The following is a 19,776-nucleotide window of genomic DNA, read 5'->3' as shown; positions in this document are numbered from 1 at the left end:
ACCAATGACCTGTGCGAGGTATTAGGTGGAACAGCTGTTTTAAAGCATGCAGTCCTGCTCAACACCTTATTGTCCAAGTAGCATTTTGCTCCAGCGTGCTTATTCATAACGTCTGTGTCTGCTAGGTGGTGCTGTGGGATGGCTTTTCTAAAGCAGAAAAGGCAGCTTGCTTTTTTTCTTCCCCTCACTGATTTTTTTTTCCTTCTACATGAGAACAGTTGCGGTATTTTCTGCATCTTGGTTGTACAAGATATGTCCTGTCTGGTCTCCTTTCTTGTTCTTTACTTGCTGCAGGCAGGCGGTGGCCACCACTGATGCTGCTGCTTCTCCAGAGCAGTCAGAGAAAATGCGCCTGTGTCAGCGTTCATCTGCATGCATCCATACCCATGCAGGAATGAAGGAATCTCAGATGGAGGCAGGAGGTATTACTATCTACTCGAAAAATTTCCAAATTTTGCTTTGGATCTAAATATACAGGACATTTAAGCAAACTATTTTTATCGAAAAAGCAGGATTTAAAATTAAATCGCACACAAATTAATAGCATGGTTTCAAAGGAAAAGGTAAGCCTAAAATCTCTTGAAGCTTCAGCAATGAGTGAAGTATCACCCTTTTTTCCTCTCAAACTGCAACTCTCTTCCATGAGGAAAGGCAAACTACTGTAAAAAATTCAGAAAGCAACCCTCTGAAAGGGGAGTTAATGGGAAGGATGCTTTTTTTAGGCTTCGTTTCTGTTCTGGAACTAAAGAATAACTGAAAAGACAGGAAGCTATCAGTGCTGTAACATCCATAGTATCATAACTGGTGCATACTGGGATTGAACTATTCAGACCTGTCACAACATGTTGTGCTGATGACCCGTAGGTAATGGCAGCCTGGTGATGTCCATCTGTTCCACATAACTTCGTGTCAGTTTAGCCAAAGATGACGAATAATCCTAACCCGCCCTTCTGAGCAAAAGGGAAGAAAAACAAAACAACCCCCCAGATGAGTAACTGCAATATTACTACATCAGGTGATGACGTCAGGAAAATCTTGTGCTCATTTTTCGGATCCTGTCCCATGGCCCAATGCTTTGGGCCGCTCTCTGAGTGCTGCTGTTCCTATACAAAACCCACCCTAGTAAATGGCAAGGCTATCATCTTTGACATATAGTGCATTTCCTACTTAGTAAATTGACGCTTTCCATCTGATGCTCTGCTCTGAACTGAGATCTTCAACTGGCAGAAACTCAAAACTTGGTCACTCACGTTGCATCCCCACATCAGATGGAGATGAGAAGAGACACCATGCAGGCCAGCAATGAAAGTCGAGGTGTATCATCTATTCTAAGCAAGTTTGGCACAAATCTCACTATCAGATCCACAACTAATAGAGACGCCTGTCTGAGCAAATCTCCAGGCAGCGAAGATCTAGGAGCAAACTTATCTTCAGGTGGTCTATCACGTCTTTCCCCCTACAGCCACCAAGAATCCTTACTACAGTGGGGCTCTACACTTACCCTGTGCATGGAAGAGTGGCCCAACAGACATCAAATATGAGGAGAGTGTGTACATGGGAAAGCTAGACCACGATGAGGAAGACAAAAAGAAGAAGTAACCTGAGCATACAGGACTGCAAACCATGGAGAGGGGTAGTAACACAGAGGAGAAAAAATATGAAGAAGTGGAATTCTATTCTCTCTAATTAAAGGGAAACAGGGTGAACAGAAACTCAACCCACATGGGATTAATCATTGTGAGGCAATCCAATACATTAATACCTGCAGGGGTCTCTTGTCCCATCTTACTCTTTCTGTTTACATTCTGCAAGAAAGGCTGCCACGTGCAAAGCTCAACTGGGGAAGTATTCAAACTGTGAGTTAACAGAGAGTTGCATTTCCCTCCAAAATCATAACCATAAGGTGCTTAGACAACCACACAGTGAAATTTAAAGGGCATTGTAGAAAAAAATGGCTTCTGAAGAGGATGCTTTCATTTTATTACTAAACTAAAGAAAGAAGCAGCTACACGCTGCTGGAAACAAAAAAGACAAAGCATACATTTGCTACAGTACCGTGTCTTTTAATAAGAAGAGGAAATTAAAAAATAAAAAGGGACCAATCTATAAAAATTCCATGCCGGCAGAGGTATTAACAGTATTTTTTATATTGAACACCACATTCTCGTTTTCATTAATGTGGTCTTCAAAAAGGAAAATAGTAGAGAGATAAAGGGGGCAAACCAGGAAGCATCTGAACCCCTTGTTCGATTCTGTGATTAAAGATGATCAGAATATGGAGAGTACACAGCATGTCCAGATGAGACTCATTTCAGTGTATCATGGGAGCCAGCTAGAAAACCTGCTGGTATGCTGGAAATTATTCTGAAAAGACTTTTTATGGTATAAACTACTACTAGAGGACCGGGAAATTAAAAAAAAAAAAAAAAAAAAAAAGAGAGAGAGAGAGAACCTTTCTTTTGATCTTACGAAAAATAATCATAGTCCACACACTTTACCAGACACCTTCCTTCCTAAGGTCTAGCTGAGGAGGCCAAGAAAAAAATTATGAGGTAACCACAATAAGTTCTAGGGCAATAACCTGGTGAGGTAACTTCAGGGCCCTGAGCTGCTTGCAACTCAGAGGTTCCTTGGGGTGCACTACATGCTGAATATAAAGCCATCACATACGTTTTGGTGGTTTCCATTTTTGATACAGTGTATTTTTTACTGTTATCCAAGTACTTTCTGCTAGTAGCCGCTGCTTTAAAGAACAACTATATCTAAATAAAAGAATGACAAGCATTCTTCAGAGATGCCAGAAGGACAGGTATGTTAACAATTAGTATTAAGTTCAACTTTCATCTATGTATCTGTCTTCAACACATATAATCTGTCCCTCCACTCCTTCGTGTTCTTCCGCCAGGGCTCTAAAATCCAAACACCAATTTTCCAGATGAGAGACCGGGACACAAAGGGATTTGGAAAATGGTTCAAGAATGTGCCTGGAAGCTGGTTTCAGCCTGGGTCTCCCAGTGTATGGACTCCCTTCCTGGCTGGGCCATTCTTCCAGGCTAAGCTATGTGAAAAACACTGGTATATTAACTGCTGTGTTGGCTGAACTGCCTTGGATCTAGTTTACATGATGCTGCAAAAAGTGTTGGATACCACCTTCTTTCCTGCAGGCAGGATTCCACTACTGCATTATATATCGCAACAAGGACAGAGACAAATTAAATAGAAAACTAAGACAAATTTAAGAAGAAAAATAAAGGCAATGAATGCTCTATTGACTAATTCAGTTTCTGTCTCAAGGAGTTTCCAAAGATAGGACATTCAGTAAAAAAATGGAGACAGAAGATTTTGCAGCACAGCTCTGCAGAAAAACATGGACTCTATATGCCTCACAGCAGAGACAGAGTACACAGTGGATTCAATTCATGAATCCATGTATGAGATCCCTGCACAGCCAAAAATTTGAACAGACTTTGTGTGGAATTTCTGCTGTTGTTTCCTCACAAACCATCCTCACAATTCTGCAAAATCCTGTAAAAAGCATCCACACCAACAGTGCAGTTCTTCTCAAAAATCTTTAATAACAATTCAGTAATCATCTAAATAGAGGTGAGAGGAAGAACAAGATTGGTAATGAAGTTTGTGTCTCCAAAAGTTTATAGTAAACAGTGAGAAAAATGAGGCCATTAACAAAAGCATCCTACCCATATCCTATAAAAACTCAGGACACTTAATTAAGCCTCAGGAGATCTCAATGCCAGCTTTGTTTCTTATACTGGTCTCACTACGCAGAGGGAAGAGGAACAACGCAACAATTTGTCAATAAGTACAGGTGAGGTGCTGATGCTCAGCACTTTCTGGAAACATAGCCATTCACTCTGGTCTGTTTTCGTATTTTTCATACTGATCTTAGGTACCACACGTGACACAGACGCAGGCCCCCCTCCCCATGATTCAAGGCCTCATCACACCTGCAGGGAACAAAAAGCACTTGCCCAGTGGCTTGCTGAAATGAGGCATGTGAGCTCATGGAGATACAAGGACAGAGTACAAAGGATGTTTGCTACTGAGATGAGCCTAAGACTTTGATTTTTGATACCCATTTACTGATGAGTATAAGTGTGTACACCAGACTCTGAGATCGGACAGATTGGCAAAATAGCTAGTTTAATGTACAGCCATATTTGATAATGCATGAGGTCATTTCAGACCGAAATGACTTCCAAAATCTTCTTCCAATGTTAGAAGCTGTTGAGTTTTGTGGCACAAAGTATTAGTCTTGGAGAACTGGGCTTAGAAGAGAGAGGAAGGATTGCCAAATGGCTTCCTACCAGGATGCCTACATGAAGTAGCACCTCCTGGCGCAGTCCATATCTTAGGTCTGCAACAGTGCTAAAAATGGATAACATCACATAATTAGACATTGACATGACCAGATCAAAAGGAAATTATTATGATTAAAAAAAACAACGGGGAAATTTAGAGGAAATACTTCATTGTGAAGCGTTAGCTGAACTTTTTGCATACACTTACTTTAACTATTAAACAGATCAAAAAACCACATCACTTGACCTTCACTAAAGGTCTGAGCTAACAAATTTGAGTGTGGGGGCATTTCAATAACTGACTATACACCAGAAAAGCTTTCCCTGTTCTTCATCAAAACTTTCTAATAGCCCACATTCCCTCTGCCAAGCACCATAGCCACTGCCAGAAAAGATACATCCCTGTGTCACCTAAGAACAACACAGCCCAGAAAACAGGCAACCCTGCAAACTGAAGCATTATGCATCCGAGTTCATGGAAGAGTGCTTCCAGAAAAGGTTCAGACATAACTGCTTATTTTAATTTTAGAACACTCCTTAAAATGCAGCTTACTAAACTCCTGACTTAGGACTAATGATACTTCTACCCTGCAAAATGATAACTTAGCTATCCCAAAAGGTTTGGCATACTGACTGCAATGTGTTTTATGTTGGCCAAGTTGATTTCTGTGTTTAGATATGCATAGAAATCTCAGGTGTGTACTGTAAGCTTGGATTATAAACAGCTGCTTTTTATCCTCGTAGCACCTCTTTCATATTTCTTCACTCTTTTCCATCTGACAACCTATGGTTGAAACTTTTCTATTTTTCTTGTTCAGGCAATTGATCGTAGAGTTGAAGACCTTTCACACTGGCAGCTTCAAGCATGCTGGAAAGAGTAGGCTCCATTTTCTTTAGTCTCACCCCTCAATACATACAAACTTTCCAGCTGCACCTTTTCCTTTCACAGGAATGCTGGACATAATGCTTGTTAGAAAACACTGGTAGCTAATAGAAAATACTAATAGCTAGGGCCTGAGGCACAATAATTTGCTCACAAATGTAAATGGTAATGGATCTGTAACACTGAACTACATTAGTAAGAGAGACTAAGGTAATTCTAAAAGCTAGCAGTGATTTTTAGGTTATTTTACCATTTCCCCCCCTACTTAATTCTAGTATAACACTTGTTTTTTTCCCTTCTTCATGTTTTTCCTTTACAACAAGAAACCTGTATATCTGCATAGATGCATGGTATTTTCTGGAAACATATAGACATATTTCACTCATTGCTAGCAGGACATTTTCTTATATAGGTTTGAACAGATGAGACTGAATGAAAAGTTGGGCCTAAACATTTGCTGTATTGTTAGTAGTTAATCATTACATTTTCTCATTCTCCACTTCAAATGTGTTGAAATCAGATCTCTAATATGATATGGGGGAACTGTGTGTTTTCTAGTATTGCCTTAATCTACAGGAGTTCATTTTGAACCCAGAAAAATAGGCATTAAACCCTCCAAAATACTCATAAGTAAATGCAGCGGACAGAGCTACAGGAATAGTTATTGTTGCAGGACTGGACTACTGCAAACTGTCACATTTGATGGAACAACTTTGAAACCCACCTACAAATACCATTGGTAAAGAAAAGCAGCACTCACAGCAGCCTGTCCGCTGAGTTGGACAGACCAAAACAAGCCCCTAACATAGTCTGCACTGGCTGGCATATCCTATTCCAAGTTTATTGCAACATCCTGATCCTTATCTTCAAACCAATAATTAAGTACAATTCAAAATAAACTCTGTTCATGCAACAGTGGTGTTACAGATTCTGAGTGAAAGACAGGGAAGCTCTCCACCAACTTCGGAGAGTGTTTGCTCAAGCCATTTAGAGGCAGGAAGTACGAAAGTTCCTATAAATTCAGGATTTTGTTTCTCCCTCACATAACCGTTTCTATAACAACAATCCAATGGCCAAATGCATGGAGGATTTAAATTTAAGACCCAGCTGCTAAGCTGACATGAATGTTCACAGTTTCACAGAAGTCAAAGCAGTTGTACCTGTTCACCACAGCTCAAGGTCTCAGGCACAGGGCAGCCCATGGGTGACGCTTCACCCATTTTAGGGCTCAAGAGGAGACCTAAGTTTTGCTCTGAACCCTTCCAGGAAACAAAGGAGCCTGAGAACCTGAAAGACTGACACGTAACTCACATTTATACCTAGGCTAGACCCCAAACCAGAACAAAATCACAGGTTTATCAGAGTTGTGGCTGGAGGTAAGAGAGGTGGTGCAATCTAAGCAGCTTGAGCGTTAGCTGTATGTGGAGTCTCACTTGTCAGAGGCTACAAAGGAGTTTGTCAACCATCGAGGCAGCAGACTGGAAAGAAGGCAAAATATGAAATTAATCACAGTAGGTCCCCAAGCTGTGTAATTTTTCCTGGATGCTTAATTCTTTTAGCTAGCCAGTTTTTCTAGATCATCTTCCAAATACATTAAGAATAAAGTGCAAAATAATGCTACAGCGCAACCTCCTGCTCACAAAGACCAGACGTATTCCTATATATATTCATTCTCATTGTCCAGGCAATGTTAACTCAGAATAGGCCATCCATACGCAAAATTTTCAAAATATATCACCAGAAAAATTAACACATCGTATATCCAAAACCCTACAACAAGACAGTACCCTATCCAGTTTTGGTGGTGATTTAATTTAACATGTTTTGGATTTCAATACTAGTAATGCTACTATTTTAGTCCTGTTCATACCTGTTAAGCCCATTATGTTTTCTCCATAACTATAAACCACTGAACGGTATATATTTGTAGACCCAATTTAATACCAATTTGCATAAGTTTTGGTGAGAAATTTCCTGAGGAAAAGAAAAAGCACAAACTCAATTTATCTGGTATTCTTTTCTCTGCTTATGACTCCAGTTGAGCACATGCATAAATGACTTGTGAAACGGAGACTGATTTAATCAAGTTCTTAAACTGAGTATTTACCTTTACATACCTTAAATGATTCACTTGTAAAAATAATTTTAGTGCTTTTTGTGACTAAGAATAATATTTCTCTCAGAATTCTCATGAAATGACTTACCAACCACATGCATGTTTTAACATGTCATTGGCACTGTGCAGGGAAAGCAGCCCTACTGGACTTGGTTTTTGAAATCAACAAAATCACCCACTCTAACTATGTTCTGTTTGAACGCTGTGGATTTTTTTCTTATTTTGGATTGAAGTACATTTAAAACACTCAGTCATTGAAGTCAATGAATTGAAGTCATTACTTCAATTCCAAGGGAATTGAAAGATTCACACAAGACACAGAGAACAACTTGCTAGTTAAAATTCATATTTAAACTTGCAATCTAGGACCCAGACAGAAGCAAAGTAGAAAAAAAAAAAATTAAAACAAGATGTGAGATAGGAATCTTTAATCAACCTCGTTCTATCAGCCTGGGCCCAGCATTCCACCCAGTCTTCTGAGGTTACCCAGCGCCACTTTGAAAATGGATTACTTTCCACCGAAACAATGCCAAAAAGGGGCTTTAGCTCCTCTGGTGGAAATTAGAACAGCCTGGATCATCAAATGGGAAAAAATAATCATTATCAGTAGCAGTCAGAAATGTGGGGAAAGAAAAGGTGAAACCAGACTCAGGTTTTGGACTACTTAATGCCTTAGATGTGCCTTTGAAGACTGAGGTGGAGTGGCAAAAGCCTGCGGGTTTGTGATGCAAAGGAATGTTTGGTTCTTTAGTACACGATATAAACACCTGGGTTTTTTCCAAAATGTTTGGTTCAGAAATGTACTTTTTGTAAACCGCCAGTAGGCAGTCCTGGAGAGGGTAACGCACTGATACAGTATTGTGAACTTGATATTATTAGGTCAGAGGGAATACCAACGCATACGAAAGATAATATATATTACCTCATACATGCTAACAGATGAAAAATACATTACAAAGATTTAATATGGCTTAGTGCATATATGTGTTTAAGTTGGTGTCCCTCATTTTGCTAAGAGAAATCTTCCAGCAGTCCTTGCCATCACCATCAAACCGAGACTCTACCTGCAGATGATCCACCATAGAGCTCCACAGGGCTCTGGGGTGACAGCCGTCAGGTCCCTTTACAAGCAGGCCAAATATAACTTGCAATATGATGTAAAAAACTTAATTCCAACTTCAGTAGCAGCAACATATAGCTGGCAGAGACACAGAGAAAGTGGTGAAATTTCCCAGGGGCTGTGATGTTGAATCAAGGTTTGTGTTATGGCATGTGGTCAGTTAAGGCAACATCCTTGATAGGTTAGTTTACCCACTTTAAAAGAAACAAAAGTAAAAATTAAGGAGCAATTCTGAAAGCACTGTTACCTAACATTCACTGACTCCTAGTTTTGCCTTTTAAAAAGCAAACCATCTTGCATGAATGTTCCATGCTACTGACGAATGCTAAAAGAAAACTTGGTTGACATAGGTATTTCCTATTTACGTAACTTCTAGCTTACACAAGATGGTCAGAGCCTTGGCCCTGCTACAGCCCTCTTTTACACTCCCACAGCAGTGCACTGCTGACCTCAGTTATGTATTAAAGTTCCCTGGAAGCCAACAGCATGTAACCATACACCTATAATTAAGTACATACTTGAACGCTTTGTTAAACAGGGAAAGACTGAAGAATTGCTGTCTATATAACTAATGATGAAATAATAGTAATGTACATTTAAATTCGGATTATTCTATAACGGTTTTATGCCATGGATCTGTTAGCCATTGATGACTGGAAAGTGGTCTATAGCCAGCCTGTGACAGGCCACTGGCACACGTTGGCGTGGTTACACATGGTTGGATGGGTCTTGCAAAGAGCCTGAGATTTGCTGATGATGCTCTTCACTTTAAATAACATGGTAGAAGAAGGGAAATGCAAACTTCAAATTTCCAGTCTAACACCTATATAATACCAATTTGAAACAGCAGGCTCTTTCTCCCCACTAACAAATGAGTCATCTAATATTAACTTCCTTCCAGCTTGTCAGTTCCTCACTCTGACACCACTGGTGCCTCTTATCTAGTGTAAGGACAGCAACACTAGTGCAGTCACGCTGCTGGAATTTTAATCACCTCCCCAGTAACTCTATTCAGAGCAAATTTAGACCACAGCACCGAAATTATCAGCAACTTCTCATAATCCATCTATGTAAGCATCTACTGATGCTTAGAGGGGTAAAACTGCAGCAGAACTAGCAATAATAAGGAATATAATGACAACAATCTAGACAGGCTTTCAGTAAATTGCTTATAGCCCTTCTCACTAATTTCCAATTTTATTTCCCACCCCCTTCCCCTATACCCATACAGAAATATCGCTGGGTGCCTAAAATGAACTTGGAGCTCACTGCCAAAATTATAGCTGTTGCAGTGCTGAGTGTGGCAGACCCTAAGGTCCTCTGCTGAATGTGTGTCCCGTAGCGGACAAGCACATGCAATAATACACTGCTCGAAGTAAGCAAGGGCCACAGGGCCAGCAGCCCTACACAAAGAGAGCAGAGCAAGTAACAGTAAAGGGTCAAAACCCTTATAGAATTTGACCAGAAAAAATCAGTGGAAAAAATTCAACCACCTCCACTGCTGAGTATATTACACCTGGTCAGAGCTTTTGAGAATGCAAGAAACTGTGTGTTGCAGCTGTGGCCACTGAATGGCTGTATTCCTCCTGCATCCTATTAGCGGGATTTGTCCCAAGACTTAATTGGTAATTTCTCTATTCCTTTTTTCATTCAGGAGCATTAACGTCTTTTTCGCTGCCTTTGCTGCAGAGAAGGCATCAGCATAGCAGGGCTGCAAATTAGACCATAGGTGTGTTGCAAATTCCAGGGGTTAATTTTTCACAGAAAATCAAAACCACCTTTAAGTGCATAAAGCATCTGTCCCACAACACTCTGACAGTAAGCCTGCCATACCTTCGGTTAACTTCTGGCACACAGACAGGGACTTAGATGTCTTCCAAGACAGTCAAAGAATAATGAAAAAGCAACTTTGATGCTACCTGAAACCAAAGTATTCAAAGCACATTGCCTGCATTCCTCAGCTGCAGGCACTGAGCCAGGACACGAAGATAATCATTCAGGCTGGCAATGGGGGAGGGAGAAAGCAGCTTAAGGACCCGAGAGCTGAAGTACTCTGGTCAAGAAAATCTAGACAGAATTTAATCTGCAAGGTAGCTATACAGTCATGTTCCTCCCCCATCCCACTCCCATTAGGTGCATTAGAGAATTAAAATAATCAGGGACAAGGCAATATTTTTTCTCCTTTTTTGCTTGTCTCTTTTATCTGCTCCATAGAAAACAAGGATCTATACCAAGCAAACCATTTCTCTCTCGTCTTGCACTGCTTTCCCAACTGTGGCTAAATTTCCCTGTTTCAAGAAGGCAAACTGCCCAGCATAATGCCCAGCCAACAGTGGAACATTTTACATGGGGGAAAAGTTTCTCCTCACCTTCTCCCAAGCCTGAGATTTGATAACCATCATATGATACTTTGATGTATCTATCAATATACCTACTTGGGTATGTCAACCCAAGATAAATTAGTTATTTCAATACTGCAGCATCTGTTGTTTGACTTGATAATCTGCTGCAGCAGTGAAGTTTGCACATAGTAGAAAAAATTCTGTAGTGGTTAAAAAAGGCTCCTGGGACACCGAGCTTTTTTTCTCCTTGTGTTATGAAAGCTATTGGGGAAAAAGGAGAGCAGCATCATCTCTGTGTCACTACAGTATCCAGCAGCAACTCTCTGTGACTCAACCACTTAAAGAAAAGTTCTTGGAAATTTCTTAGTGATACTAACTATGGATTCAACTCCACCAATTATCGCAGCTTTAAAGTTGTTAACAACAGCTAACATGCCCTGTTCTGGCAATTGTGTCACACAGATCTATCCCAAGCAGGTCTACATGGCAGGAGCAGAAGCAGTCTCTGCAGGCTTTAATAAACTTCCTGAAGTTGGAGAGTCGACAGACTGGAGAATAGTGTGTTTGTGGCCTTACCTACCCTACGGCCCTTCAGGATCGCGTGCTAGCAGAATCTGTGTCCAGCAAAGATGGCCTTAAAAGTGAGTTGTGCACTGTCTAAATCACTACACCTCAGGAGAAGACCAACCCAAGTAGCATATATCCTGGCCTTCAGCTTTTGCCTCCTTGTGTGTAGGGACCAACAAAGAATACCCTGTAGGCCAGTACCCGACTTTGTCTTCTAGGGTTCTTCAGGTGCAAGAAGACTTGACATTAGGAACCATTTCTTTACAGAGGGGGTGGTCAAGCACTGGAACAGGCTTCCTAAGGAGGTGGTCGTAGCTCCACCCCTGTCAGTGTTTAAGAGGCATTTGGACAATGCCTTTAACAACATGCTTTAACTTTCGGTCATCTCTGAATTGGTCAGGCAGTCAGACTGGATAATCTTTGTAGGACCCTTCCAGTTGAACTATTCTATTCTACTCCAATATGGAAGTCACTCCGAATTGCCTTCCCCCAGTGCTCAGCAAAGTTGAGCAGTGTAGAGTGGTAAAACTGTAGAAAAGGATTTGCATTCATAGAATGGAAAGGCAGAACAAAACACCCCAAAAAGTGGTTCCAAATAATGCCTTGGGAACTGCAACTGCAGAACTAAAAAAATCTTCTCCATGGTCAACTGCAATGGCAGCACAGACAAGAGCATCTTTGGTATCTTTGCTTTTAAGAGCAGAGTATATGACAACAGCACTAAGGAGTATAAAAACACTAGAAAAGAAATAACAGCTCATTTTCCCCTGGTTTTCATGCAGAGTGTTATGGACTCATTTAGAACCTAACATGCAGTCTGTTTATACCCTAAATGCACACGTAATACAAATAAAATGCATTTAAAGAACACCAAAAACATATAAAACACGACTTTTGGAGAGTGTCTTACCTTTGACCCAATAAGTGTGTACAGCCATTGGATGGTTTCATTATGATTTATTACTCCATTCATGCCATCGACATAGAGCATAATCTGGCCCAAAGCTATTGTAAAGAAAAGAGATAAAATATAATCAGACCTGGTGAATACTTTTTATAATCCTAATCATTGCTGGCAACCTTCTTATAGCAGGGTTTTACAGAGATGTGGGGACCTCAGCTAATGGAAGATATATTGGACAAGATTGTGCTGGACAAAATCCTGGGCAACTCCAGTAACTTTACTGATTTCATCTGGATGATATAAATGTGAATTTCACCCAGGGACAAGCACAAGCACTTGCTCCTTCCTAGAAGATGCCACATTTTATTTCCCCAAAATCTGCAAACAGTATTCTACACACTGCTTACTGTCACAACAGTTCCATCAGCTACAATGCTTTACGTCTTGTGAGACAAGACTTTTACCAATCGTTTCAGCACCATATAATGTTTGGATTTAGTGTATTTGGATTAAGCTGACTGTTTCAGTGAATTCCGATAACACGAAATTAAAGCAGGGCAATTAACACCAATAAGGACAGCAAATATTCACCATGGCACAGTGCTCTCTTGAAAATGAGTTTTGCATTTTAGTGAGAAAATACAAGAAACAAAGCATGGTTAACAAAGAAGCGTCTTTATTATTTATTCTAAAGCATTTACAACAACATTTCAAAACATGCTAGTAGAATATTTCATAACAGTAATTCCACTGTTTGCAATCCTGATAATGTGAGACTTTATAGAGACAACAGCTATTAAATCTTTTCTGACTGATAAGGACAGACATTTTTCATAAGGATTATGAAAAGTGGATTAGCAAAATTAATCTATCATCTTCAAAAGTTTCCACTGTTAGATCTTCTGCTTTATAGCAGGAGATCAAAGCACAGTGGGATGAAAAAGAAATCACTGATGTAACACCTTTCAGCACAGCCTGTTGGCATAACAACTCAATTATCTAACGCACAACCTGATGAGCCCCTAGTACACTGCTTTATGGGGGGAAAAAAAGGAAAAACCCCACAGGGCGAGGAAAATTATGATGTTCTCAGTCTTCCAAATACATTCCGAATGTTTGCTAACTTTTGCACAGGTTGTGCACAGTGCAGCATAATCTTCTTTGAGGGCAGATTTTCAAAGACATGAATATTAGGCAAGCACTGTAGCTAAGCAGCTACCTTTCATTTTTACATTGTCTCCTCCTTTTTCCTTTGCTCTAGTTGGTCGATTTACGGTTAAAAAACCCCGAGGTATTAATTTGAGGTACTTATACTCCTTATCTAACCTGCTACACCAAGCTAGAAGCAAAGTCACCCACAAGGTCAGTGAAGATGGAGAAAAAGTGAACAAGAGGGCTACAGCAAGGAGATAATTCATATTTTAGGCAGGCTGCATTGCAGCTAGGGTATGCCTATCTGCCTCTGCTCCTCCTCTCCAGGGTGCAATCGTTCACCATCCTCTGAACACACGTGTTTCAGGTGAATAACATTAGGTGGGAGGGATACAGGCCCAAATGTTAAAGTAAAATAAAAGATGCAAGCTAGTCAGCGAAAAGAGATAAGAATTATACTGACTGAATAAATGGCGGTTTTGTAGCATTTCCTTGCAGGTAGAAGAAAGAGGAGAACACTGCTATCCCCGTGGTAATCAAAGGTCTTAATTCTTGTTTTTATTTTCTTTCAATGCTAAAAAGATTTGGCCCTTAATCAGGATGAGGGCCAGCCATGATAAGGTCACCAACCCCCCCCCCCCCCCCCCCTTTTTTTTTTCCTTGCAAATTCTTTGGTTGGGGCTGAAAGGATTTGATTTGAATTTGAAACAAATGTGAAACAAATTTTACTCTTGGTGCATGTTTTACAAATTAATATAGAAATAAAGCAAGAAGTCTGCTTTTAAAGGGAAAACATTCAAACAATACAAAATTACTCCACTGCTTATACTTAAGACCAGTTTGACTGGATGCGTAAGTGAGATCTGGGATGCATTCCTCTTCAGCCTCTTAGACGTGACTCTTTGTAACAACAATAGGTTAAGGCAAATTAGCAGACCTTAGAAAGAAGCCACACAAAAATTTTAGGGGTTCCTGACAATTTTCATCTGCTACCACTAACCTTGCCCCTCCAAACCTTCCCACCACCCCCCACCTTTTATTTTTTTTTTTTTCGTTATCAGTGCTATCCCAAATATGCGATACTATTTGTATCTTTCCAGCAACAGAATGGGTCTTTTGCATATAGGTGAAAATTTAGTATCACATGAAAAAAACACTACTGCTGCCACTTGAACAAGGGGTCAATAAGTTTCACAGGACAAAGACTTAGAAAGAACGCCATGAAATGGCCAAGACAAGACAGGTTTGCTATGGAGTCATGCTGACCACATGAAAGTCATTACTCCTGTAATTATCTGCCACACATCAAGTTATCAGCTGCTGACAGACCTTGGCGTGGAGCTACATATTGCTATTTCCTGTCTTCAGGGTTCAGAAAAAATGAAAGCAAGGCACGATAGGCACGGTTGAGGAGAAAACAGCTTTCATTATGAGGAAGAGTAAGTTAGGGAGAAGCTGTACGTACTTTGTGCAAAGCTGATGCCTTATAAAGTCTTAGGAAAAGAAGCCCACAAGAAGAGTTACAAAAGGAGAATGTTGGGTTTTATACTGTGAAGAAGAAAAGGTAACACCTAGCAACCACACAACATGATGGAAAACTGAATAGACCACAGAAATGCTAGTGTAGGAGCAGACTGGTGGGCTGGAGGTTCTTGGGCTATCCCAGGGCTCGGAACTGGCTGAGTGGGGCACACCAGTTTTGCACTAGGAGACAGACTGGCCACAGAGCACTCTGCACCGTTTTCTATTCTTTGCAGCTTTTCTAGCCACCTCCTGATAGCCCACCTCCCAGCCCTCAACTACAGTCTGCTGAAATGGCTGCAGCCCCAATGCAAACTCCAAACTCCACACGCCCACCACCCCGCACATGCGTGTTTGCATGCACATGGACCCACCAGCAACACGCAGGCCCTCACCAAGAAAGGGCATGCTAATTTGCAAGGCAATCTGAGCTTATTCAGAAGGCCACTCTAGTCAAAATCATTTAAGTTCGCATTTGTATGTGCCTTCAACTGAACTTTTTTTTCCACTGAAAAACGAGAAGGCTATTTAATCCATTTAATCCCATCTCTCAGCTAACTGGAATTCTTTTTGGAAGTATATCAACAACCTACTTGCATTAGGAAAGCTCATTATTGTGCAACAGGGGGCTGGGAGAGGGAGGTTTAAATATGGAGCAGACTTAATTTGGAATTTCTTTGTTCCCACTACCCTTGTCAAACCCTTAATCATATGTGAAAGTAGTGTGTGACTTTACCCATAGCTATTTTCAAGTGGAAAATTGCTGGATTTCTTAGGAAAGGCTTAGGCTAGAAAACGACAGATGAGCCAGAAACTTCATAGATTTCTGTGAAATAAGAGGTTTAAGAAAACCTCTAAAAACTTACCAGTATTGGCACTGATACTCTCCTGGGATCTTTCCTGTATAAAGTTAACAGGACCAAAGGGGAAAAACACTAGCACAAAACATCATCACGATGAACATCACTTTAAGTAAAAATCTATTTTTCTCACCCAGAGTGTCAAAAGTTTCAAAGCTGTTTCCTGCCCACACACCTACTTCTCTCATCTGCCCTATCTGCTTCATATTTTACCACAAGACTAACTTAGAGAAAACAGCAGCACTGAAGGAGCAGAAATCCTTTTTTTCTTATGGTTTCCTGTGAGTCAAAACCCTATTCATGAAGAGTTATGGCAGGGATGCATCTTATGATTGCATTTGTTTCCATCAGAAGCAGCAACCCTATAGGGTGAAGCAGGCCCAAGCCAGACCCTGTCACCCCAGGCTTCAGCTTCCACGGAAGCTTCTGGCCCACATTCATCAGACACTTCGTAACCAGCAGCCATGGTGCACGTGACATGATGTATACAACACCAGGTGTGTGTGAACGACATACACAACTGTGATGAAAGTAATGGGGAAGAACCAGCTTCTGAAAGTCATCTTCCTCATTGCTAGTTAATGAGAAATCAAAGGTCTGTGTGACTGCCTTCACTCATTCCACTGGGAAACAGAATTACTAGCTTACGAACGCTATCCTGGGCACTGAAAAGGCATACTCCATCAAAGTAAATGTCCCGATCAAGAACAAAATATCAGTATCGGCCTAGTGAGGGATCCCAGGAGGGAGATAATACAGTTATCTATTATTCTGTTATGAAGCACTAGATGATTGTTCTGAAGGAAAAAAAAAACTACCTCAAAATTTCTTTCTGTGTGTTTCCTCCCTGGAGAGAGGCAAGAACTCAGCTGTGAAGGGAGATTGCTCTGAACACAAAATCTTAGCTTAGCTCAGTCCTGACACACTGCATGTCAGGAGCTTGCACACACACGCGTGGGGAAGAGCTTACTGTCTCCATAACATCCTCGGATATTGGAGTGTTTCCCTGATGATAAATTATTATTACATACAAGTTTTGTACCATCCAGCTACTTGAAAATTAACAAACGGCAGCAGAGCTACTTGCTTCTAAGAGGTGGCACCAGATAAAAAAGATGACCTGGCCTTTCTACCACTTCTGAAAATGATGTTACAAAGCAGCACTGTGACAAACCTTATGACTCACGCTTATTACACAGGGCTAGAAATTTTTAGGCTTTTTCCTTTTTTTTTTCCCCCTCTGTTACTATTGGTATGGTTGCTCTTAGGTTCAGTGCAAAATCTGCTGTTTATACATCTACTTCCATTTCTTCACTCCTGTCAAAGATATCTGTAATGTCATCTAGGAAGATAAAAACAATCTTATTCCTGGGCACAAATGCATGAACATTTTATTTCTTATCAAAGTTTCTTTAAATCCCAACTCTTTACTTAATCTTTTTTTTTTTTTTAATCCCCTGTTCATTTGTTCTTTCCATTACCACACACTTCACGGCTGAAAATTGCTAAGAAATTAATTTTCAGAACTCTCATATGTGTTGGTTTTGGCTGTGATAGAGCTAATTTTCTTCACAGTAGCTAATGTGAGGCCATGGTTTGGATTTGTGCTAGAAACAGTATTGATAGCACAGGGATATTTCAGTCACTGCTGAGCAGGGCTTACACAGAGTCAAGGCCTTTTCTGCTTCTCACCCCACCCCACCAGCAAGAGGACTGGGGGTGCACAAGAAGCTGGGAGGGGACACAGCTGGGACAGCTGACCCCAACTCATCAAAAGGATATTCCATACCATATGACATCACACAGTAACCACATAGTAAACTAGTATTAACTCTATTAACCAAGAACTGAACTTTCTGACAAAAAAAAACTCATCACAAAATTAAAGTTATACACTGAAATTGCAAAGACAGTAAATATATTGTCTTGTTAAAGTAAATCTGAAATTTTTATGCTAGCTGACACTATTTAAAGTCTATCTTTTAGTCTTAAGCAGTATTTTAGTAGCTCAAAAGTATGTGGAAACTTCTGCACCTAAAGTATTATTCAAAGTTAAGATTTATGCAGAAGGGTTTATAGATTAATCTTCCCTTTCTCCCCCCCCACCCCCATTTACTTTAATGGCAAAATATACAAAGATAGAATAAAACTCATCTGTTTTTAATACTGAAAATGAGTGACAAAGTGACAACCAGAATTTTCCCCCAGATTACAGGCTTAAGGGAAGCTGCCATCCAGAGGCCACCCTTGGGCAAAGCCAAAGGAAACAGGAGGGCTGGACATGCCACTCTGCAATCAAGACAGCTTTCTGCAGGATGCTTGGGCCCTGCAATGTACATTGCTGGCTGTGGTTATAACCAAGTGGGTACATCAGTGGCACGCTGTAACTTGCCTTTAAAAGAACATCTTATTTAAAAATCAAGGTCAAGCTCACCAAGAAACAAAATTCATAGAATCATAGAATATCTCGAGTTGGAAGGGACCCACTAGAATCATTGAGTCAATCCTTTCTTTACTTGGCAGCTAAAAACGTGCCTTTGCTGTGATTTTAATTCTAACGAGACAGCATGTATGTATTTTGACACTTATTATTTTAATCAGTCCGTTAAAGCTCCATGCTTAACACTATGTTCTTAAATGGCACAGCCCAGCAATAGTTTCCACCATCCACAAAAGCCCACAGGAAATACTGGAGGAGATTTATAACTCTGACATTCCTGGCACAATGACAGACCTTTAGATCCGTGTTATTATTATTATTCCGTTCTACCTAATTGTCTGTCTTTAACAATAACCTTAGTTTGGGGGAACCCCAGGGACTGCTAGCAAAGAAATGCTCTTTCATTGCTGATTACTACATGAAAATGAAGGGTAACAGGCTGCCACCTCTGGACTCAGAGCAGATCTTCAATCGACCAAGAGTCTGGGAAAATGCCTCCAAGTTTTGAAGTCTCGATGATATTTACAGTCATTTGTGCTGCAGGTACTCAGAAGTGATCCACAAAGAACTTTGACAAACATTTTTGGTCCTCAGAACCTGACTGTTGATAACACCTCAGCAATAAGGCAGTCGAACGGACCACAGAGCATTAACAAGCCTAATCATTTACTTTGAAAGCAGGTTGTGACTGTGGTTTGGGGAGGGAGTAGCAGGTTCTCCCCCTCCTCTTTTTTCAGGGTAAGGTACCTGTGTGGTCAGGACCTCCAGAACTCTCTATCCTGAAGCTCCTTAACTAGAAGGGCTCTAGTTACTGTTTCAACCTCACACACACACGCCTCCTCTGCCTTAAAGCCTGCTTCCCAATGGTTATCAGTGTCCCCAAGGTTCAAGTGAAGAGAAATGCAGCCCTTTCCCAAGAGACAGCCAACGCATGACAAGTCCAGGACCGCAGAAACCTCTTACAGCGGAATTTTCTCCTCTTCACATTTCCTCTGCTACCCTTTTCCTCTGTGTGCCTTTCTCTAAAAAACAGCATGCAGCAAAGTCAAAGGGCATAATGCAGCTTTAATCGGCTCAAGTGTTTCAGCAAAAGCTGGTCTTCTATACATATCATGCAACACCTGTGGCTGTGCACGAGCCCCACTAAAGCCAAAGGAACACACCAGAATTGCACCTCTTCCAATATTTCTCTTGTGATATTTCTTAAAATTTACATGATTGCAAAGAAAGAACAGACTGTCACTTGACTCTGTCAGCAGTTGAGCTGCCGAATGCCTTTTTATTTGAACTGAAATCTGGCCTATGTACGTGTATTGTAAAAGTTTTGCACGATTAGTCATAATTGTTTTAATCATCATTTTATGTTGCACCCCTCACATTTTACACTATATTCCAGCATGCTTTGCAAGATCAGTATCACTTACCAACGTACAATAAGCTGGGTAAAGCTTATAGAGTAAAAGGTAAAATCATTTCCTCATTAAAAAGAATATGCAATTAAAATACCTTATCAATAAATTAGCATTAGACCACTATTTTGCGAGCTGACTAA

General features: G+C 40.5%; 1 protein-coding gene across 6 annotated transcripts in view; it reads right to left on the bottom strand.

The window, feature by feature from the left end:
* The window catches only part of FHOD3 (formin homology 2 domain containing 3), a 407,821-nt gene that overhangs the window by 148,034 nt on the left and 240,011 nt on the right, over window positions 1-19,776 (bottom strand). For all 6 annotated transcript variants that reach the window (XM_075084393.1, XM_075084397.1, XM_075084392.1 and 3 more), the window contains exon 6: window positions 12,258-12,352. In XM_075084393.1, coding sequence (XP_074940494.1) covers window positions 12,258-12,352 — 95 coding nt within the window. The remainder of the gene's footprint in view (window positions 1-12,257; window positions 12,353-19,776) is intronic.

This window comes from Phalacrocorax aristotelis, chromosome 2, assembly GCF_949628215.1.
Source record: "Phalacrocorax aristotelis chromosome 2, bGulAri2.1, whole genome shotgun sequence".
In the NCBI taxonomy this organism is placed as follows: Eukaryota; Metazoa; Chordata; class Aves; order Suliformes; family Phalacrocoracidae; genus Phalacrocorax; species Phalacrocorax aristotelis.
Note: the sequence above shows the minus strand (reverse complement) of the source record. Positions and strands in the feature narration are given on the sequence as shown.